General features: G+C 46.3%; 1 protein-coding gene across 1 annotated transcript in view; it reads left to right on the top strand.

Moving 5' to 3' along the window:
- Positions 1-23,911, top strand: part of Cryl1 (crystallin, lambda 1) — a 123,450-nt gene extending 99,539 nt beyond the window's left edge. Inside the window, exons 6-8 of the mRNA NM_030004.3 lie at positions 12,475-12,580; positions 22,922-23,028; positions 23,383-23,911. Of these exons, the coding sequence (NP_084280.2) occupies positions 12,475-12,580; positions 22,922-23,028; positions 23,383-23,496 (327 nt within the window). The 3' untranslated portion in view covers positions 23,497-23,911. The remainder of the gene's footprint in view (positions 1-12,474; positions 12,581-22,921; positions 23,029-23,382) is intronic.
- The last annotated feature ends 346 nt before the right edge of the window (positions 23,912-24,257 follow it).

Raw genomic sequence — 24,257 nt, 5'->3', positions numbered from 1 at the left:
TGGCTTTAGTTCTGAATTTCATGATTTATGTCTGCTTTTCTTTTCTTCATTGTGTTTGGTTAGGGAATTGTCAATCTTACTCATTTGTAAATTTTATTTTGAGAAGCAAAACTGTATTAGTCTGCTTTCTATCACTGTAGTAAAATACTCGAGATTAGCAACTTTCAAAGAACAAATACTTATTTTATCTTACAATATTGTAGGATTCAGTTTCTAATTGACTGGTGCCTGCTACAAGACAGCCTATCAACATGTGGAAATGGAAGCCTATTTATGTTATAGTCACCAGATGTGGGGTCGGGGTGGGGATGAAGAGGAAAGGCCAGGGTTCTATATCCCTTTGGAGACACATTCCCTATGAACTGAAGACCTCCCACTAAACTCTACCACCTCCCAGCAGTTCCAAGCTGGAGACTAAGGGGTTGACACATGGGCCTTGGGGGCCTTTGATGTCTAAACAGCAGAACCTTTTCTTTCATTGGTCAGTGTCTGATTTTACTGCTTTAAATTCCAGTCACGAGTTAGGGAGGACATAGTGGAATTCTTGTGGCTAAGCAACCAAGATGGATTCTAAGAGGAGCAAAGGAGGATAGATAGGGGCGATGGCTCACCTGTGGACATGTCCATGGCAGGTGCTCGTGAAGAGGGTACCACGCCGGGGCAGCATTTCTACATAAGAAGGGAATGTGCAGTAGCCAGAGGCACGTTCCTATCCTGACTTTGCACACACTAGCCATGATGGGCTGTTTGCTGCTGTCCTCGCCCCTCTGGAGAAGAATGGTATCCAAGGATATGAAGGAACTGGGGTCTGTAGTATCCTCTTGCAGATGTTAATCCTGTTCTGTCTCCCCTCCTAGTTTGGCTTCATATCTGGGGCACGCAAGACCTTCATGAGCTGGTAAAGGGCAGGTCTGGCTGCAGTCTAGTAACACTAACATTCCCTGTCAGGGCTGGGTCACCGGGTGATGAGATCCTTTTGGCTGGGAATGTAATTTCAAGTTTATGTTCCTGAGGCATTAACACAGCAAGGGGATTTATGTTGTGATGAAAACTCTTTGGCCAGACAATAGCTGAGACTAATGCCCATGAATTCTTTCCCCATCGGGGGCAAGGTGGGTGGAATGAGTCAGGAAGCCATCAGCAGGGTCTCAGCCTGTTGGCATGTTTTGGCAGTAAGCCTTGGGAATTGCTTACCTCATGTTTTATCCTTGTAAGCAGAATAATCCCCAGCAGGATTCCCGTTCCTAGGGCTCTAGAGGGTCGAGAAGAAAGCATCTCCTTTGTCCTTGAGAGGTCTAAGACTAGATTGACAAGTGATAAGGTATGAAAATTTATTACCCTACCAGAGGGACATCACAGGACAGTGAGTGAGTGTTGCAAGGTTCAGACGCCCTTATGCCCTTCTTTGTAAGGGAGAGGGAAATGAGGGACTGTAGGACATATTTGAGGGGCAGTGATTTTTAGGCAGAATGAATGACCTGGAAAACCATTCTTTTTGGAAGTTGAATGGACTCAGGAGACAGACAAAGTCTGTCCAGGTGTGGTGTCCTCTCAGTCTTCATCCTGTACTAGGCAGGCTTAGTTCCTGAAAGTTAGAGAAACTGAAGGCAGTTATTTTCCTCTTTGGCAAGTCTAGTCTTCAGGCAGGAAAAGGTAGTCTACATACACACACTCTTCCAGCACCTGCCAGCACACAAGACATTCCATTTAAAGTCAGCACATGGCGTATTGTGTTGTGGAGAGACAGTCTAAGGGCCCCTGCATCTCCAGCTACTGGATTCAGTGCTTTGTCTCTTGGTTTTCCACAAGGGGTTGAGTCTGCATCTGGTCAGGATGCCCTGGGGGTTCTAGAACTTCATCACCGAGCTTTGTTTCAGACATGAGTGCCAAGTGCTGAGAGGATTACTCCATTTAACCAAGCGTGCTTCGAAGGTCATGCCATCAGACTAACAGGTGATTACTTACCTGCCATTGGAGCAAGAATTAGGAATTCGCCGAGCCCACCTAGGGCGGCCTACTGCTCATAGCAGTCTTGTCCTCTGGGGTAGGATTTCAGAACCTGGAAAGCTTTCCTTCCCATTTCCCACGATCACCTCATTTCAGACCTGCCAGTCACTTCTCAATGCCAGGAGAAACATGCTGTCTAAAGACTTTATGCAATAGGAAATTGACTAATACGTTAAGTGGCTTGGTCCACATGCTACAGCATGGTTGGAAATTAAGACCTGCCTCTGCTGCAGGGTCTATAAAGCAGAGATGATTTCTTACTGGTTTATGATGAGGACTAGGTGGGGGTCTCTGTGTAAGGGCTCAGGCCAGTATCTGCCACGTAGCTTAGGTGATAGCTTCTGAATTTAGCCTTCTTTCTCATGTGCACCAGCTGTCACCAGGGACATCCTAAGCCGAGGTCCTCACATCCTCAGCTTAGCAGAGGCGATCTCTCCCAGGGTTCCCAAGCCTCATGTGGGTGCTCATAAGAAATGCAGTCTCTAGGTCTTCCCGGGCTGTGGAGCCAGACGCTGCTCTGTGACAAGCTAGGGGATTCTAATGGATGTCAATATTGGAGAAGCCCGGAGTGTGACTTCCCTGAGGCCTGGGCCTAAAGGTCTCTCTAGACTGTTTCATCTGTTCAAAGATAAACTCTATCCATTATAGCTGGTGGGGTAGCTTAGTTGACTGGCAGCTCTGTTTCCTAATCAGATATTAATACTAATTTAATGTGTACTTGATGGAGTCTTCATTTCATGTCTTATGTGACATTTTATTTCTCAATTGTTTTTATTTTTCTCCATCTGTTTATATGTGTTTTGTTCTGTCTTTTTATCTGGGATGCAGGCTTCCCATTGATACCAGCGTCTACGTAAATAGAGACTCAGGTGATGTTGACACTGTGAGTTTAAACCCCAGTTTAAAGCACCAAATACCGCTGACTGTTCCTTAAGGGATGTGAAAATTGATTTTTGACACAGGGTCTCACTATGTAGCCTTGGCTGTTTTGGAACTTGCTATGTAGACCAAGCTGGCTTTGAATTCACAGAAACCTGCCTGCCTCTGTCTCTTGAGTTTTGGGATCAAAAGTGTTTATCTCTATTTCTGGCTCAAAAATTGTTTTTTAAAAGTCTTAATTTGCCCTCATGAAAACACAAATTTGGGTTGGGGAAGTTGCTCAGTTAGTAGAGTGCTTGCCAAGCAGGTATGAGAGGAATGAGGTACTAGTTTTGATACCACAAACTGTGAGTGGGAGTTTGGGGCTAGTCTGGGCTTAAATGAGACCCTGTCTCAAGAAACAATAACAAACAGGTCAGAACAAACACAAGATTGTAATTGTCAAGAGATGAGAATTGCTCTACCAACCATAAGTTTCCCAGCCCGAGCCTGTCTCACTTGGACTTGCTCCTTGGCTGCATTGCTCATATGTGTGACACCAGCCACACTCCACCCTTTGATTTCCTGACCAGAGATGCAAATTGTGATCAGCTTTCTTGTCAGGAGAAGAGAACCTATGTGAGTAGAAGCAGGTATCTGGAGGAGGAACAGTCTGGGAATCTATGCCCAGCTCTGGGGAAGGCTGTAGATCACAGTTCTGTCCAGATTCCTTGCTTGCAGCAAGGGGAAGTGGGCGTGTCCGGCTGGGAAGTGAGGGCTCTTAGCGAAGCAATGTGCAGGATGCACCCTGAGAGACAGGTCTCAAAGAAAAGAAGAAAGGGAGAGAGGAAGAAAAGGAAGGAAGGAAGGAAAGGAGGAAGAAAGGAAGGAAGAAAGACAGACAGACAGAAAGACAGACACACACAATACAACACAACAAAAGCCATGTATAACAAACACAGCAAATGTCATAATTCAGAGCTCATACATTAATTCAAAGTCAAAAGTTTTTCTCTAAGATCAAGGAAAACCAGGGCTGACAATTTCACTGCTTCTGTTGGATACCACACTAGGTATCCTTTTTGAATAAACTAGACAAAAGAGGAAACAGGACACATTTAGATTGGACAGAGACTAAATCATCTCCTCTTCTTATGTGGCCTTATATACAGAAAATACTAAAGATGCCATGGGGGAAGCTCTGCTAGGACAGATACAGGTGCAGTTCACAGACAGAACACTGAGGCTGAAAGTTCAACAAAGGTGTAATGTATAAAGCCATTTCTAGACACTGGCAACAGACTATCCAAAAATTAAAAAACAAAACCCTCATTTGCAATAGCTATAAAATAAAATTAACTTAAAAATACTTAAATTTTCCCAAGTAAATGAATCTCCTGGGTAGGATGAACCTTTAACACGATCAGTTCTTCTGATCCATGAGCGTTGGCCACGCCTCCATTTGTATCCTTTCTTTCCTTAATCAGTGTTTTATAGATGCCAGACCCAGGAGACCTACAGATTCAGTGCGATCTCAGTCTAGATTCCATAGAAATAGTGTGGTCTTTTGGGAAGAGTCTAGATACCCCATGAAGTGGCTTAGGATCGGGACATTAAACATATTGGGAAGTGGGGCTTCCAGGAGCGCAGGACTCTTCCGGAGAGCTGGAGAGCGGGTGGCACTGTGCAAAGGAACTGAGCATTGCCCTCGGAGCTTTCACCCTGGACGGGTCAGCTCAGCTTTTCTTCAGGGTTTCTTTCTCCTGCTGAGCAACTTGGCCCTGTCTGCATTCTCAGGGGAGCACATTCACGCCTATACCTAGTAACAGCCATTTACAGGATATGCCCCGCTGCTGGGGAAACCGAGCCTGTTTGGCTGAGAATCATCTGCATTAGAATTTGTCCTAACCTCGTTTTTTTTAAAGCTGGCTACTCGAATGCTAATACAACATACGTGCTGTTAATAAGCAAGTGGTCTGCTAAGGACTGAGGCTAGACCTCTGCCTTTTTCATTCAGATTTGACTCCTGGCACGGGTTGATACCTGGAACTTTGAGGTTCTAGGGATTCAGCCGGGTAGCCCAGTGTATCAGGAGAAAGGGGCACAAATGGTGCTTCTGCCAGCAGGCGGGTGGCATGACTGATTATTGGGTTGTGATGATGGGAAAGGGAGATTCTTTTTACTGGCTGCTCTTCTGAGGGAACTGCTCTATCCAGGAAAGAAATCTCATGGTGGCAGAGGGCGGGTCTCAGCATTTGGCACACTTGCCCAGGGCTCCAGCCCTAGCACCAGCTACAACAAAAATACAATAAAGAATAGTTTCAACGAAGTCACAAGATAGACTTAAGAAATGTTGGATTTCTAGATGATTGTTTATTTTGAGACATGGCTTCTTGGTGTCTCTCTCCTCTAGTAATCTGCTTCTACACTCCAGTGCAGTATCAGTATAATGAAGGTGGAACTCTCGTGGGTATTAAACCATGCCCTAAAGACAAAGCAATGTATGGGAGAGATTTAAGTATTTCTGTTTTCCGAAGAGAGTTATTTTATGTTTCATTTTCCATTAAAATGTATTCAATTACACACACACACACACACACACACAGAGGGAGAGAGAGAGAGAGAGAGAGAGAGAGAGAGAGAGAGAGAGAGAGAGAGAGAGAAACAATAACCATGTGCATATTTAAAACAAAAGCAAGCAGACAGAAACCTCCGAAAGCTTCCTGAAGAGATAACAACTCTAAGAAATCCGTGCTAGGTACGCTGGCACACACCTGCAAGCCTAGTGTTTATGAGGCTGAGGCAGGAGGATCCTGAGTTTAACATCAGGGAGGAATGGATGAATGGCAAGCAGGCAGGCTGTAAGTGAAAATGCTGTTTTTATACCATCTTACTAACCCTCACACAGGTGACCAATCGGGTGGTTGAAACTGGAAAGTTAACAGACAGGGTTAATGGAGGAATAAAGGGGGTGCTCAGAGAGAAGGAAGGGACATTTGTTACCCAAAGAGAAGGCACAGAGCATCAGGTACCCAGAGCTAGACACTCTTGTTGCTGGGGTAAGGGGATGTCACCTTCCACCAGCTGAAAGTGGAAGCCAACTTGCATGGTGCCTTTGGGATCTAAAACTCTTTGAGGTATCTTTCTGGTTTTTGTTTTAAAGTCAGGGTCTTGCTGCGTAGCCTAGATTGGTCTTACTCGCCCACCCTTGTGTGTCTTGGCATTCTGAGCTCTATGATTACCGGTGTGCCCGAGGCAGCCAGGGCTTACGCCATGCTGTATCTTTGGTGCTGGAGGCTTGTGTTTTCTTATTCAAATCTTTGTACCAAATCCAAACCCTTTAATTACCCACAGTTCAGACCAAGCTCCTAATCGAGTCATCTGAAGTCTGAAATACTTTTGACTGTAAAATTTAGTGATTCTAATGTTAGATTAAATGTTCAAATTTTTAGATTAGGGTGCTCAACCAGTAGTCCACGCAAATATTCTACTGCATGAAGAAATGTAGAATCTACAGTCCTTGATGGTCCTGGGGTGTACTTCTGTCCTTAGCCTTCCAGTCAAAGAGCCCCTTAGTCTGTCTTACTGTCCTCATGGTGTCTGGTAGCGAACTCTGTTTGACCTTTCAGAAAATAATGGATCTTTTTTTTTTTTTTCTTTGCTTGGTTTTAAGGTGAAGACATACCTTGCCCTGCAGATTCTGTAGTATGGTTCATTGTCTCCCTGAAGACAGCTATCTACACAGTACACTGAGAGATAGTGCTCCAGAACATTTATTTTTTTTTGTTTTTTTTTTTTTGGGGGGGGGGTTGGTTTGTTCCTATTTCAAAACTTTATCAAGAAAATTCAAAGGGGGAAAATACCTCAACCTTTGCCCCGTCCCAAGGCAAATCCCTGTCTTCCCTCCAGGTTTTCCTCCATCTCTTCCCTAACATGCTCCAGTATTCGTTGATATTCATTTGATTTAATTGACTCTTGGATGTTTGGATGTTTCTCCATTGTAGGTTGTTTGGAGGTAGCTCCTGTTTCTGTCATGACCTAGACTCAGAGACTCCTTTGCGCCTGTGCCTTAGTCCTGGCGAGTCTTTTCATTGGTAGTTTGGAGTCCAGGCCAGGGAAGGGCATCTTGCCACTTGCTAGATGTGACCAAAATGTCTCCCCAGAATGATGCATGCTTCTCCTGCCACCCAAGGGGCTCATGGGACACCTCTTACCAGCGGGCTCACCAGTGAGGCTTCTCATCTCCATTCCCTAGCATTTCTCGGGTGGCTCTTGACAGGGTGTGTTTCCTAGGCATGATTCAATGTCTTGTTGCATGAGCTAAGTGTGGGTTCTTTCACGGCTAGCAAAATCTGCCCATGTCATCACACAGGAATGTCTGTGTTCTGCTTCTAAGGAAACTTGTAAGTGTTGGAAAGCAGTCATGCTGCTCACAAACCGGTGAGTAACTATGGGTCACGAAGCAGCTCTCTTTTATTTTCTCCTTATTAAGATTTCCTCTTGCCTCACGTCTCCTGGATGGTGGCATGGGTGTGGAGGGAGTGTTTAAGCCAGGGCTTTTTTGTTCTTGCTCCTGGAGCTGGAGTTACAGGTTGCTATGAGCCACCTGATACGGATGCTGGGAACCAAACTCAGGTCCTCTGAGGGCAGTGTGCACTCTTGACTGCTGTGCTCTCTCTCATTCATCCCCATATCCCCCTGCCACGTTTGTGGTGCATCAGAGAGCAGTAACACATGGAGAAGAAAATACAAAATAGAATATAGAAGTCTGTACCAGTGGAGAGAGCTAATCCATGGCTTCATCTCATCTCTTGTGAAATGCATTGCAGTAGTTCTTGGTTTATAAGACCAGTGCTCTAACTACTAAGCTACAGAGCCCAAACAGCTCCCAGTGTACACCTCCATACCTGAAACACTCTGTCTGTAGACCATCTACAAGGGCTCCAGGACTGAGTGTCTTAGAATGGGGCGGTCCTGAACCTGGCTCTTATAGGTGTTGCTTCTACACCGGTTGGTTGTCTTATCCAACCTACCCAGGAACACCACAGGAGACAGACATTGCTGCAGCTCAAGGTTGTTCCATGTAAATAGGGGTGACCTGTAACCTCTTTCTAGTGGCCAAGGTAGAGCAAAACAAATCTATCTTCCTTTCTGTCCCCATTAGTAGACTGAGATGGCAGTCTCAGGTCTTACTCTACATACTGCAGTCTGAGATTTATTCATGTTATAACTTCTTCTTACTCTTCAACCTTCATTTTCTTTTCTGTCGTTTCTCAATTAAGACACTGGACATGGGGCTGGTGAGATGGCTCAGGGGTTAAGAGCACCGGCTGCCCTTCCAAAGGTCCTGAGTTCAAATCCCAGCAACCACATGGTGGCTCACAACCATCCGTAACAAGATTGGATGCCTCTTCTGGAGTGTCTAAGACAGCTACAGTGTACTGACATATAATAAATAAATAAATATTAAAAAAAAGACACTGGACATACACCCTAACAGTTTGGATGAAGGTTAGGGAGGGGGGAACTCATGTAGAACCTTATCTGCATGCCTGGTAGCAAGGCTGGGTCCCTGGAGGTGACTGTGGTGGCCAAGTAAGGGATATGTGTTCTGAGATACTTGACAAGTCAGGACCAAGCCTGGGGAAATCAACAAGGCACAAATGGAAGAACAAAACTGGGCTTTCTTTTTAATTAGATAAGGGAAGGTGGCCAGGATTAAATGAGAGAAGAGTGGAGGATAAAGAGAGAAAAGCAGCCACATAGTAGAAAACCAGAAACATGGTCGGTCAAAGCGAGGGCAAGATACGTGTGTGTAGCTGGTGACAGTCACAGGATGCAGTCCTCAGATACTGTGCACCACACAAGACCCCTGTCCTCCGTCCTTCCCTCCCAGAATCTGGGTCACCACACTGCGCATCTCCTTACTAACTAGTCAGTCATCAGATTCGTGCATCTTCCCCTTCCTCTCCCACCTCACTGATAGGCAGGTCAGCCAGCATGGAGCTGCTCCTGGAGGGACTTGGTGTATCAGCTGACCTGAACTACAGAGCATTATTCTCTATAATCAGGGTGGGTCACATCCAGCTGGTTAAGAAGGCTAAAGAGCTGAACTGAGGCCTCTCAAGACTCACCAGCCCACAGTCACATAAGCCAGTTGAAATAAGTCTTTTATACATGTATGTGTAAACAGTGAGTGACCTGTCTGTTTTTCACCCACGGACTTAAGGAACTACAGATTGATCGTATTTTTATAAATTGAACATAGAGTTGTATTCTTTGTTCTCTGAACAAGATGTGATGACAAATTTTAAATATCATTTATTTGTGTGTGTGTGTGCGTGTGTGTGCGTGTATGTGTGATGCATTCATGAATACATAAGGAGGTCAGATGACAACTTGCAGGAATTGGTTCTCTCCTTTTATCATTCAACCATGTGGGACCCACGGATTGAACTCAAACTGTCAGGTTTGACTGCAAGCACCCTTACCCATTGAGCCATCTCACTGGACCAAATTATCGCACAGTGTTTGTTCTGTGTTAGGTGTTGTAAGTATCCAAGATGTAATGAGAAAATGCACAGAGGCTTCAAGGCAGTTCTGCACCATTTCATTTGAGGGACTTCGGTATCCATGGACTTTGGTAAGGGGAGACAGGATATTTTGTAATAAGCTCTCCATGGATACCGAGGGAGGAGAGTGTGTGTCTCCACTAATAGAATCCTCAAACCTTTAATTATGCATAAAATGTGTGTCAGGGTAACTGAACACTCCGTTCACTGCCTTGTGTTTTCTTCTCCGATGGCTGTCTTGCCGCTCCCAGGCTCCAGCCTGATGCATCAGGGTAGACCGTGTTAAGTCCCAGATCTTAAAGAAAGGCCAGCCCAGAAGTTTTTCCGTGAAAGGGGATTCCTTGCCATTGTGTCTGGGCCCTCTTCACCCCGAGGTTTCTCAGAATGCGGTACAAAAGCCAGGCTGAGAACAGTGACAGCAGTGTTCACTGCTTTGTTTGAGTTTTAGGACTCTTCTAACCTCCTGGGACCGTTCTTTGTATGAGTGTCTTGAGAATTTTGCTGCATAATGCCGGAAGTCCCGGTAGCTATTCCGATAAGTATTAATCTGGACTGGCATTGGGTTCCATGCTGCAAACCAGTGTGCTGAGCCCGTCCAGGTCTCAGGAGTCGTGTGTTAGCTTGGTGTCTCACCATCGGCACTGCATCTACCTCCTCCGTCCCTTAGAACGTTGTTATACGTACCGTCATACATGTTCTGATACGGCTGGGGTAGGAATGAGCTCAGGGGCAGAACTGAGGATCAGCACATCCGAGTAAGAGGCCTGGGGTTGAGCGCCCAGTGCAGCTTCTGGGAGAAGTATGTGCGATTGTCGCAGTAACGCAGAGTCACAGTTGGATGGAAATACCCATGACCATTTTCCACTAGATTAGCTTCTAGGGAAAAACTATAGGCTTGAGGGATCCCCTTGGAAATCCCACACAGGGCAGAAAGAAACGCAGAAGTGAGGAGTCTTTTCTTTCTGTCTGTGCTGTGGGGGAAGGACTGAGGAAATAGTTCTCCTCCTCCAGAGGACCTCAGAAAGAAAGGCCAGCTCCTGGGAATCGGTAGGGCGCTTACCTGTCACATGCGAGGCTGGGTTCCTTCCATTCCCAGCCAAAAAGGAATAAACAAAGGTTAAGGACTCTAGGTGGCTCATTGGTTGAGTGTCTTGAAATCCTTTTAACGTAGGCTCTAAAAGTTCTCAGAGCCCTATCCCCGTCCCTGTGTGTATCTTAAAAACATGATATTGAGAAACGGGATTAAGTCACATGAGAATGAGCACTGTGCACCTGCATGGTTGCAAATGTGTAGCCAGCAAGTTCTGCTGCTGAGGAGTCTGCACTGAGGGACGTGGTCATTGCAGGAGGTGGACGTCCGACTTTCGGAAGACCGCAGCTGGTGCCAGTGCCTGACGACTCTCCACTCTGTGCGTGCATCTTGAACACACAGTCTTTCTGTATTTTTTTTTTTGTTTTGTTTTGTTTTGTTTTGGGTTTTTTGAGACAGGGTTTCTCTGTGTAGCCCTGGCTGTCCTGGAACTCACTTTGTAGACCACACTGGCCTTGAACTCAGAAATCCGCCTGCCTTTGCCTCCCGAGTGCTAGGATTATATCTTACCTGCTGCCGCTGGATGGAAAGTGGTTCTTTGACATGGCTATGTTTGTCCTGCCAGGGCAGTAGGCTCTCCTCCATCTTGATTCTGCAACACTATTCTCTCCCTGAAGCTGCCTCAAGTGGAAGAGGGGTGATCCAAACACACAGACCCAAGACTCCCTATGTCATTTGTTAGTTGGGGTACAGTGGCAGTGGTGGTGCCCAAAATGCCAGCAGCTCTAAATTACCTTTGGAGTCTGGAGTGGAAAGTCCCTGCTGCCCAGGCCAGCAGGGGTTGATTTAGTCTCTGAAACCCAAATCCCAGGGGTATCAGAAGGACAAAAGGTTCCTCTCTGCAGAACCATGATGACCTGGCGACCCGTGGTGACTTCTCAGATCCCTCCTTCAGGCTGACAAGGCTTGTCTTCTTAAGAAGGATGTCAAACAGCCCTTTCAGAGAAAGATCTAAATCCCAGACTGGGGTGACATGTCTGATGGGTGACTTGGCTGAGCTTGTCACTGGGAACAAGGTGCATAGGGTGACAGGGTGTATCTCTGTGGAGGAACTGGGTCCTCCAGCTAAGGGCTGAGTCCCCACCCCCAAGCTGCTTCTAGGAAAGGTGGCATGGTTAGTGGCCTTATTGATAGCAGGCCCCACAGGGCCCTCTCTGAAAGGAACTGCCCAGGAAAGAGTCCGTGCGTGGTAGGTTCCAAAGGGACGCTGCCAGTCTAGTCAGCGTGGAGTTTTAGGGAAATGCTTCTCTTTCCTCATATCTGCTTTCCCAAGAGTTGAGATGCCCAGGGTACAGAGGTCCTCAGGAGAGAGTAGACATGCAGTGTGTCGCCAGGCTCCACCACTAACGATTTTAGCCCCATGCCCAAAGCCTGTGCACACAAATTGGCTGGCTGGCTTTCTAAGCACAACACATAGCGACTTCCCTCTTGTTTGGCAATTCACATTTGTAGAACCGTCTAGGGCCCTACCTCTGCCAACAAACCCATCCTAAGCTGTGCTTCATCAAAGAAACAAACTCATTAAAAGCTGAACAAGGCCTGACTTGCAGGCAGGTGAAGCCTGAGAGCCATTTCCTGTTCTTCCGGGTGTTGTAAGCCCCCCCCCCCAACAAATATCCAGAAAAGCCCCCTGAGCTTTTCCTTGGGTCTCCTTTAACTTTGCTGTCTCTAAAGCTGCAGGCAATATGTAGAGATGGTAACGTGGAGAAGGGGTACTTGTGCCTGTGCCATAACAGTCTTATTTCTTAAGGACCCATGCATATAGGGTAGCTTGGTTGTACAAAATCCGATTAAAATATTATAGTATGTTGGTAAGTTTTTTGTTTTTATTTTTGTTTTTTTGGGGGGAGGCGGTGCTACTGCCTACAGGAAGTTAGAACAAGCAATATTAACAAAATTACCTTTCCAAAGAGCTCACCTGTGTGTTGCTGCCTTCTCCCCATATAGGAAGAAATAGTATCTCCTAGCGACCTAGACCTGGTCATGTCAGACGGGCTGGGCATGCGGTACGCGTTCATCGGACCCTTGGAGACTATGCACCTCAATGCTGAAGGTACGCCTGGGACAGAGATGTGATGTTGACTATTTCTGTGAGCTTTATTAGCCACCAATGTGTGCTGTTTCCTTTTAAACAGAGTAGTAGTGGCAGTGCCTAGAAGGGACTCTGATCAACCCTAGTAACTCAGACAGGCGCTCACACAGATGACTGTGAGCTGGTATGTAAGTCCGAGTGGTCTGCGAGGCTTCAGGCTCTGGATGCCGAGGAGTCCTTAATGGAATCAAAGGAAGAAAAGGAAGCGCTGTGACTGGGGCCGTGCTGTGTATCGTGCTATGATGAGAGAGGCTGCAGCTTCTGCGAGGTGTTGATCACAGAAGCAAGAAGGAAAACAAAGACGCGCTTCTGTCGTCTTGTCTACACTGGAGATCGTTTACACTGGAGTGCCCTCGGGTGCTTCTGCAGATCAGTGGGGTGGCCGCCCCCAAGGACAGGAGTCACAAGGCAGGTGTCGCACAGGAGGGGCCTGGCAGGGTGAGGCAGGCCAGACAACTGTCCGGAAGCTTACTTCAGAGGCCTGGGGGTAGTCAGTGTGACTTGGTAATTCCAAAGAAAGATAATTGATGAATAAGATCTAAGCAGATTGTAAAATAGCCAAAGATGAGCAGCTGATGAAACCCAGAGCAAATTAAAACACACCAGTGCAGCGATGCGCCGAAATCTGAAAGATGCTATCCTACATGTTAGCTATCTCTTCGTATTAAAATGGCAGTAACTCTTCCTTTTTTTCTCTTTGTCCCGAGTGAAGTCTCACTACATAGCCCTGGCTAGCCACAAGTGCATGGTCCTCCTGCTGAATGCTGGAACCATAGGCATGAGACATATCTGATACAATAGCAAATAGTGTTAAAACCCCTTTTTCCTTTTGTTTTGCTGGGGAGTCAAACCTAGAGCCTTCTGCGTGCAAGCACCCTTCCACCACCACCGCCATCCCGCTGAGCCGCAAGGAACTTTTATCATCCTTTTACTGCTCTGTGGCTGTAAGCTTCTACAATGACTGTTCCTTACTTCAGCAGAGTCCTCTTAAGCCATAAAGGAGTAAAGTAGAAAGAAAACAAATGTAATCTGTAGTGTCAAGACTGTATTTCACAAGAGATATTGAGAACTGAGATTTTCCTCCCATGGGAACGACAGAGGGGTGGGGATTGAGATTTCCCCCTGTGGTGGGGCGGAGGGGTAGGAATTGAGATGATTTCCCCCTGTGGTGGGCCGGAGGGGTAGGAATTGAGATTTCTTCCCTTTGAGGGGTGGGGAAAAAGAGTAGGAATGTGTTCTCTTTGTTCAGTTTGGAGACAGGGTCCCACTCTGACTCCAGCACTCCCGATACTATGTAGCCCAGTTGGTCTCAGACATCAAGTAATCCTCCTGCCTCAGCTTTCTCAGTGTTGGGACTGATTACACAGTGCACCCCCCTCCCCAATCCTGCTATATGCCTGCTTCCTGAGTGGGCGGAACTAGAACGGAAGACTGGGCACAATAGGCAGACAGGTTTGTGTTTCGTATGTGACTGATGTGACAGAAAGAACTTTCTAGTAACTGGTGCTAGTGATCTGGAAGGGGAGGCTCACACCCTGGATGAACTAAAGGGCCCTGGTAGATACATGTTGAGAGGAAATTGCTGTCATGTTGTGCTTGGAGCCAATGGCCTCTCTGAATCTGACTTTTGTCCCATGATCCCACACTGCTTGGTTGCTAGCTCAGTCAGGTTTCCACTACAGCAGTTAACAACCAACGCTCATGGCAGTTTTCGCAGACACAGTATTACGTGCCGTGGACCCACTACACAAGCCCTGCAGTAACACTTCAGTAACTGTGTCTTTCTTAAAGGCAAGCCTTGCCATGAGCAGCCAAAGGGAGAACGGAGTCTCCCAGCGGTCGCCATGCCTCGTGTGGGAAGATCACTGTTGAATATGAGAAGAAAACACCGAGAAGATGCCTTCATACAAGTGAAATAAGAGTTTTGAGATGTCATTGAAGTGGTCTTGGGTCATTTCAGATGTCTTTTCAGCCAGACCGTATGAGTGGGGAGCATAGCCAAGCATTTGAAGTGGACATGGGCCTGCCTGATAACCACTGTATTTCTTTTTCTTGAGAGAACGAAGGTAGTTAAAGGTTGTGAGAAATCAATAGGGAGAGAACTGAGAAGAGCTTTGAATCTCAAACAAACAGAAGCAGGAGCCAGGGATACCAGACACTCCAGCGTCAGTGGGGTGGCAGACAAGGAGGCCACAACAGTTTTTTCAAACAAAACTGATATGATAAGAAAGCTTAATTGGCTTAATATGATAATAGGGGTCGGATGTAGTTTTCAACTTCTGAGCATTCCAAAGACCAGCGCTAACAAGTTAGAAGATCTGGCTGGGAACCAGTGGCCCTTAATTCTTCTGCTGTCACTGGGAAGCCATCAAGATTGGAGTGGGGAGGAGGCTCCTTGGTTTTGCCGACGTGGCTTTCATCTCAGGTTAAGTTTTTAGGTTTAAAAGCTCCATTTTTTTTTCCCTCCAAAGCAATTGCAGATACTTCAGGATTATTTATTTATTTTTTAAAGCTTAAGGATAATTTTATTAGAGTTGAGAGAAAACACCAGGGCAGGCAAGCGGTAAATGTCAGTAGCCACGGGGTGGGGGGATGGGGGGGGGCGGGGGGGGGGTGTTGAAGAAGAGTCTTGCCTTTTGAGGGAGTGTTAGGAAAGCCTCAGCAGCTATGTGGGGGAAGGTTGGGGAAGGCTTGGAGATCAAGGTAGACTTCACAGAGTTCCAGGGAAAGGGTTCGAAGGCTCTGGCTAGTATCTAAAAGAAAGAATAGAGATACAGAAAAAAAAAGTTACTCTTTGCTGAGAAACCCTGAGAATTGGAAAGACCTGTGGCAGAGGGGTGCTTTTGAGAAGCTGGCAGGAGAGGGGAAAATCCTAACTAAATAGGAAAGCAATAGGGTAGGATGCTTGCTCAGTTTGCCTTCTTGTCTACTTTTTTAAAAAAAAGCACCCTTTGTGAAACAATATGCTTCACACTAGAGGCTCTGGCCAGCAAGACAGTTAGCCATGCTCCCTACCTACCCTGGCTTTCCTGTCTGTTAGCTGCTACTGTGAGATCAGCTTAGCTCAGCCACTTGATTCAGCGCACCTCAGTTTTCTTAGCTGTTCAGTGGGGGGACAGCAACCCCTTCTGGCAGGTGGATGGGGGAGATGTGCAAAGAGACCACTTGGAAGGTAGTTGTCCGCTTAATCAATGACCTCTTGTTTGTTTTATCCTTATGTTTTTGGTGGCGGTGCTGGGGCCTGGAACCCAGCGCCTTGGGCATGCGAGACTGAGCCACACACCCACGGTTTAACTGTTATCTTCACTCTGCTTGTCATGTTTAATTTATTACTCTTCCAGGGGTTTTGTTTGGTTTCAATTTTCTTAATTTTTTCCTAAAAGCTTCCCCCAAGCCAGAAGGAGAAATATAGAGTAAGTCTAGATGAGGCCAGTTTTTGATTGAGGGATAGAGGAAGCCTTACAACCAGGCCAGGTTTGTTTCCTCGCTGAGACTCTGGACCTGCTCTGTCCCTGGCAGCTTTTTGGACTTTGTGTCTTGCTGTCTCTGTGGAGGGACATATCAGAGAGTCTGACAGCCCCAGGCCCCCCTCCAGGTGGACTAATTGTTCCTTGTCTTGTAGACACTTACCAGGTTTTTTAGAAGAAAGCCTGCTGGAGGTCTTGTCGTCTATGTTTAGACACCATTGCCCATGGGAACAGCTAAACTGGGGGGGGGGGGAAGGAGAAGGGGGGAAAGGAGAGGGGGCGGTACTGGAATGGGCCCTGTTGTCATGACAACCCTGTCCTTGAAGGACATTTGATATTGTCATTCTGTTTTCAGGCTCCTCTGACCTGTTTTCATAAAGTCTGTGAGACTGTCTTAGCTGAGGTGACTCCATGTAGGTGTGGGTTCAGTACTGGGGAGTGTCAGTCAGGCATGTGTGCCATCCAGGTACAGCATAGCGGGCCATGTCTCACCCCATAAATTCAGCAGACAGGAGGGCTTCCTGTTGGTAGAGATGCTAGGGTTAAAGAAAGCCCCTGTTTTACCTGGCAGGTCTCACAGCTAGAGAACAGATAATCTAAATCTCATCTTGAGAATCAACTCCTTTCTGTGTATTCTTTGTCCATAAAAGCATTTCTTAAGAAATCAGGCTCTTGGGAGCCGGACGTGGTGGTGCACACCTTTAATCCCAGCACTTGGGAGGCAGAGGCAGGCGGAGTTCTGAGTTCGAGGCCAGCCTGGTCTACAAAGTGAGTTCCAGGACAGCCAGGGCTATACAGAGAAACCCTGTCTCAAAAAAAAAAAAAGAGAGAGAGAGAGAGAGAGAGAGAGAGAGAGAGAGAGAGAGAGAGAGAGAGAGAGAAAGAGAAAGAGAGAAAGAGAGAAGAAAAGAAAAGAAATCAGGCTCATGTGTCAAAGAGCTGAGAAGTAGCAGTTATGAGTCCAGGTTACTATTCCAGAGAATCCAAGTTTCATTCCCTGAACCTGCATGGAGATTCATAACCACTGCACAGGTGCATGTGTAGTACACACACACACACACACACACACACACACGACACACGGCATAAGGATAAATAAATCTTTTAAAAAAACTAGGCTTAGCTTCTGCAAAACCAAGCTCTGCAAGGGCTATGGAAGAGTGAATCTCACGTGGACAGGCAGGAAGGCACAGAAGGAAGGGCAAAGGGAAAGTGAGACTGGAAGGAAGAAGGTGTGGGTGAGCCAGCTGGGTGAGAGGGTAAGGCAGGGCTTGTCCCTTTCTAGTAGAATCGGTATTTTAGAGACGGTTTCCACTCAGGTTTTTTTTTTTTCCTCTCATGTAAAGAAGTCAAATTTTGTTGCATGGGGGAGAGTTGTGAGTTGTATTAGAAACAATTTTACCACATCTTATTCTATGTTGAAGAAACAAATGTCCCATGGACACTGGAGAGATGGCACTTGTGTTAGCAGAAGGCCAGGATTTGGTTCCTAGCACCCACGTGGCAGCTCACAGCCATTTTTATTGCCCTCTTCCAAACTCCACATGCACCAAGTACGTACACAGTGCACATACATCCAGACAGGCAAAACACTCATGTGCATAAAATGAAAATATAAATAAATGTACAGCAGAGAGAAAGTTCTAGAACATCTCTGTGAGATTAGAATGGCTTCAGGATGGTGAAAGGTGAACACGTATAGAAGGACTGTAAAGTAACCCAGAGATAAAGCGTAGTCAGTGTATCAAACCCCTGGAGGCTGCTGCTTACATTGGCCAGGGAGGAAGAACTGCTCCTGAGAGGGTCCCGGGCAACATTCTCTGTATAAGCTGATTAAATATGCAGCCACAGCCAACTTCCCCATTTTCTTCTGAGATAGAGCAGAGTGTTGGTTGACCAGCTTGTGGAGTTATTTAGGAAGGAGCATGGGAGCTTTAAGAGGTGGAATCTTAATGGCTCAGGGTAAAGAAAGGGGCTTGACACCAAGCCCAAGGACCTGAACATGATTCTCAGAACCCAGGTAGTAGAAGGAGAGAACCAGCTCCCACAAGTTGTTCTCTGACCTCCACTCAAGTAACACACACACACACACACACACACACACACACACACACACGTAACAAATTTGTTTTAAAAGGGCTGGGGTCCATTTAGAAACAAGTTAGACCACTGGGTGTGTCCTTGGGTGGGAATACTGGGAGGCTGGCCTCTTCTCGTCTGGATCCTGGCCATTGTGAGGTGAGCAGCTTTTCTTTTTTTTTCTTTTTTTCCCATTTTTTATTAGGTATTTAGCTCATTTACATTTCCAATGCTATACCAAAAGTCCCCCATACCCACCCACCCCCAATCCCCTAGCCACCCACTCCCCCTTTTTGGCCCTGGCGTTCCCCTGTACTGGGGCATATAAAGTTTGCGTGTCCAATGGGCCTCTCTTTCCAGTGATGGCCGACTAGGCCATCTTTTGATACATATGCAGCTAGAGTCAAGAGCTCCGGGGTACTGGTTAGTTCATAATGTTTTTCCGCCTATAGAGTTGCAGATCCCTTTAGCTCCTTGGCTACTTTCTCTAGCTCCTCCATTGGGAGCCCTGTGATCCATCCATTAGCTGACTGTGAGCATCCACTTCTGTGTTTGCTAGGCTCCGGCATAGTCTCACAAGAGACAGCTACATCTGGGTCCTTTCGATAAAATCTTGCTAGTGTATGCAATGGTGTCAGCGTTTGGATGCTGATTATGGGGTGGATCCCTGGATATGGAAGTCTCTACATGGACCATCCTTTCATCTCAGCTCCAAACTTTGTCTCTGTAACTCCTTCCAAGGGTGTTTTGTTCCCATTTCTAAGGAGGGGCATAGTGTCCACACTTCAGTCTTCATTTTTCTTGAGTTTCATGTGTTTAGGAAATTGTATCTTATATCTTGGGTATCCTAGGTTTTGGGCTAATATCCACTTATCAGTGAGTACATATTGTGTGAGTTCCTTTGTGAATGTGTTACCTCACTCAGGATGATGCCCTCCAGGTCCATCCATTTGGCTAGGAATTTCATAAATTCATTCTTTTTAATAGCTGAGTAGTACTCCATTGTGTAGATGTACCACATTTTCTGTATCCATTCCTCTGTTGAGGGGCATCTGGGTTCTTTCCAGCTTCTGGCTATTATAAATAAGGCTGCTATGAACATAGTGGAGCATGTGTCCTTCTTACCAGTTGGGGCATCTTCTGGATATATGCCCAGGAGAGGTATTGCTGGATCCTCCGGTAGTACTATGTCCAATTTTCTGAGGAACCGCCAAACTGATTTCCAGAGTGGTTGTACAAGCCTGCAATCCCACCAACAATGGAGGAGTGTTCCTCTTTCTCCACATCCACGCCAGCATCTGCTGTCACCTGAATTTTTGATCTTAGCCATTCTGACTGGAGTGAGGTGGAATCTCAGGGTTGTTTTGATTTGCATTTCCCTGATGATTAAGGATGTTGAACATTTTTTCAGGTGCTTCTCTGCCATTCATTATTCCTCGGGTGAGAATTCTTTGTTCAGTTCTGAGCCCCATTTTTTAATGGGGTTATTTGATTTTCTGGAGTCCAACTTCTTGAGTTCTTTATATATGTTGGATATTAGTCCCCTATCTGATTTAGGATAGGTAAAGATCCTTTCCCAATCTGTTGGTGGTCTTTTTGTCTTATTGACGGTGTCTTTTGCCTTGCAGAAACTTTGGAGTTTCATTAGGTCCCATTTGTCAATTCTCGATCTTACAGCACAAGCCATTGCTGTCCTATTCAGGAATTTTTCCCCTGTGCCCATATCTTCAAGGCTTTTCCCCACTTTCTCCTCTATAAGTTTCAGTGTCTCTGGTTTTATGTGAAGTTCCTTGATCCACTTAGATTTGACCTTAGTACAAGGAGATAAGTATGGATCAATGCGCATTCTTCTACATGATAACAACCAGTTGTGCCAGCACCAATTGTTGAAAATGCTGTCTTTCTTCCACTGGATGGTTTTAGCTCCCTTGTCGAAGATCAAGTGACCATAGGTGTGTGGGTTCATTTCTGGGTCTTCAATTCTATTCCATTGGTCTACTGGTCTGTCTCTATACCAGTACCATGCAGTTTTTATCACAATTGTGAGCAGCTTTTCTTATCATGTGTTCCCATCACCACGTTCTGCTTGCCAACAGCCCAGAGCAATGGAGAAGCCAATCTGCTTGGCTGAGCTGGGACAGCACAGCTTGGAGGGCTTGCACAGTGTGGTTAAGGGGGTCTGGCTGCACAAAGTGTGGTTAAGGGGGTCTGGTTGTACACAGTATGGTTAAGGCGGGTCTGGGTGCACACAGTGTGGTTAAGGGGGTCTGGCTGCACACAGTGTGGTTAAGGCATGTCTGGCTGCTCCAGCTCCTTCTACCCCTGGTTTTGTTGTTGTTGTTGTTGTTGTTGTTGTTGTTGTTGTTGTTGTTGTTTTGTTTGTTTGTTTGTTTGTTTGTTTGTTTCCAAGACAAGGTTTCTCTGTATAGCCCTGGCTGTCCTGGAACTCACTTTGTAGACCAGGCTGGCCTCAAACTTAGAAATCCGCCTGCTTCTGCCTCCCGAGTGCTGGGATTAAAGGCATGCACCACCACACTCAGCGCCCCGTGGTTTTGTAAGTGACTGATGGACATAGTCTCAATGCTGGTCTCACCACCTTATTGATTATCTTAGGGATTTTGTCATAATGATGGAAGCTGACTAACTTGTAATCACTCAATATCTTTCAGGTATATTCAACTCTGTGTGTCTTGCTCCCAACTCTAAATGAATACACTGTAATTGTGTCTAGATTTTATCATTGCTTATGTGAATAAATAAATAGGAAAAATGAAACAAATGCTTAGTTTTTTAAGGGAAAGACATATTTACGTCTTTTTCTGGTCTGTGGCAATTCTGAACCAACTATGGAAGACTAAATATTGAAGGGTTGTTTATAGGAATTTGCAGAGTTCTGGACTACTGACTTAACACCTATGCAGTGAGATCTTCTCTTTAAAAATTAGCTACTGGTTAACTGTAGGTGCTAATGCCAGAGAAGCTGGCCAGCTTTAATATTGCCTTCAAAGCAATCTCAAGCTGGGTGTGGAGGCTGCACGCTGGAAATCCCAGCATTTGGGAAACAGAAATAGGATGGACTGTTTTCAAAGCTAGCCTTCGCTACAAGGTAAGTTTGGGTCTAGCCTATGCTACATGAGACCTAATCTCAACACACACACACACACTTTTACATACTTTTTTTTTCCCAAAGGCTCTTTGGCACACTTTCAGTAAGGAAGAAAAACTATTTGAAACAAACAAAATAGAAACCCAAATAATTTTGGCTTCTGTTTCAGTGTGGATCTATCAAAACTAGACCCCAAACCAAACTCTTCTTTTAAAAGAGTATCCAGTTCTCATGTTTGTTTTAGATCCATCAAATACTGTCTTCACAGGGTAGATGAGAGTCTGTGCAAATTTTGCAACTTTGTGTGCCCGAGTTTTATTACTGAGGCTTTGTGGCTCCAGAAGACTGAACAAAGCTCCCAGGGCTATCTCATGGTAGAACTCAAGTCTAGCATCAGAAAATGGAAAAAATGAAGTGGGCCAGGGTCAGTACAGCCAGGACTCATAGCACTTTGACCTCTGGGAATCTAGGCTTGGCTTCTAGCTTATCTTGTCTCTAACCCATGCCTGTTCATGCAGACCCCAGGCTCAGCATGTAAGGGAGAAAGAAGAGGGAACTGAGTACCCTGGAGCGGGTGGCTACATTTTGGAAAGGTGCCTAGGCTAGACCAGGCTTGCAGTTTCCTTCAGGGCTCATCTGGGTTCAGTGTCTTGGCTTCAGCCCACACAGCCCTGCAGCTGCTCGTACTGACTGTGTGCCCCTCCTCATCCCCACTCATTTCTCCACCAAGACCCTGCAGTGGGGTCATCCTGGCTGGGCGGGGCAGCCTGTGCACAGGGATTCGGGCAGGCCGGGCTCCAGCCCTCCTTACACTGGAAGTATAAACCAGTGGCGAATAGGCCTCTGGCTCGGCCCTCCCCACTTTGTAAATACCAGGTAAAACATAACCTGCCCTCAAGGCTTAAGAGTGTGATAAGGAGGGAGTGACTTGAGTTTTGACATCTGGGGTTCATAAGGAATGAATCGAGGCCATTCATGATGATTCATGCCTGTCAGCACTTGGGAGGCTGAGGCAAGAGGATTACCTTGAGTTTAAGGTTATTATGAGCTACAGAGTGAAACTCTGTCTCAAAACAGGAGGATAGGGGGAGGAGAGGAGCCTGAAGATGTACTTATTTAGCAAGTATAAAACCCTGGATCCACATACAGCAGGAGTGGTGACACATGCCTATAATCCAAGCACTTGAATAGTGGAGGTGGGACTAGACATCCCAGGTCATCTATGTACCCTGGGCTACATGAGCCTCTGTATCCGAAAGAAAGAAAAGGGTGGGAGGTAAAAGAGAAAGGGAAATGAAGGCAAAAAAAAAAAATGCACTGAAGCCCAGCATACACCCTTAACGGCACATGGTTGAAGGGGATGCTTTCTATACATCAGAGCATGAGTACCACCGACTAAGGACCCCTGAGATGCACTGGTGAAGGACACATGGCAGGTCTGAAGGCCCTAGTGCTCTTTAGGATTTTAGTTTCCAGAAAGCTAGGATAATGACTCCCGGGGCAGGTCCTGCTCACCTAGGTCAGAGGTTACCTTCTACCTCTTCTCTGTAGATTCCCTTTTCCCAGGATAGACTCTTCTGCAGAGGTCTCAGCTGGGAGTTCCAGAACGTTGATGCTGACGCGTGGGTTCCCGTTTTCATGCCATTGCAGGTGTGATTAGCTACTGTGAGAGATACAGTGAAGGGATGAAGCACGTCCTCAGTACTTTCGGGCCTGTTCCAGAGTTCTCAGGGGCCACGGTGGAGAGAGTTAGTGAGGTATGTGGACCGCCCAGGAACATACAAGCAGGCGCATCCTAGCCATCTCGCTCCCATACCTCCTCCTGTGGGTGGGGCTTTGTCAGGAGCTGCAGTCTTAACCCTTGATTCCGAAGGTTGCTTTTCCCTGACTGCCCATACCGGCATCCTGAACTTCAGGATACCTAAGGACAAGGTGATGGCGACCAGCAGCTCGTTTTGACTTGTCTTGGGGAATCTCAGGGTCTGGAGCTTTGGTTGACTATGGGGTTTGGAAGCAGTATGCATACAGCTGGCATAAAAGACAGTTGCACTCCTGGCAGATTACTACTTCTGCATGTGCACTCTGTTTCTCTTCCCCTTTTCTCCTCCTAGGACATGTGCATGAAGGTTCCTGATGATCCGGAGCACTTAGCTGCCAGGAGGCAGTGGAGGGACGACTGCCTCATGAAGCTCTCCATACTGAAGTACCAGATGCAGCCCAAGTGAATTTCCTGTAATGCTGCTGCCCCTCCTTCCTGGGCAGCTCTACTGGGGAGATGAGAAGCTCTTGATCCAATCCCTGTGCAGCATCAAGAAGCCCAGGAAGCTGGCCCAGGCCTGCTCCTCTGTGTTTCCCCATGGGCAGCGATAGAGGCCAAGTATCTTGTGGGCACTCCTGCCTAACCCTGCATTGGGATATCGAAGCACTGCTTAGGTTCTGAGGTGTGGGTTCCCTGCCACCCAGGCAAACAGGCTGAAGATTCTCACCTTTTCTTTCCAGTGTGATTACACGTGCATTTCCAGGTGCTGATTTGCAGCTCTCTGTTACCTTAATCTACTTCAAATGTATTTTTTTTTGTAATCATTCTCTAATCCCACTCTGAGTGTCCCGTGACCCTGCATAATAAAGCAATCACTTTCAGTTTGCTGGTGCTTATTCTGAATAAAAGTCTTGATTGCATGAGGACAATCTATTTCTACACACACACACACACACACACACCATAAACAAATAACTGTACGATCCTCCAATTTGGACCAGTGCATTCCCAAGCTTTTCAGTGGTACCCTGTGGGTCTCTGGTCAGATGTCTAAGAATCATTGCAGGCTTCCCAGCCCTTAAGATTTTCATGTCTGTAGGAAATGAAATGGTGCAGAGTTCAACCAGAGAGACACATGCTTAACAGTCATTTCTAGAACCTCCTACAACATGAGGTCTGGGTATAAGCTTCCAGGACACCGAGGACACCAGTACATATGTCTCTCAC

Source organism: Mus musculus, chromosome 14 (assembly GCF_000001635.26).
Source record: "Mus musculus strain C57BL/6J chromosome 14, GRCm38.p6 C57BL/6J".
NCBI classification, from domain to species: Eukaryota; Metazoa; Chordata; class Mammalia; order Rodentia; family Muridae; genus Mus; species Mus musculus.
Note: the sequence above shows the minus strand (reverse complement) of the source record. Positions and strands in the feature narration are given on the sequence as shown.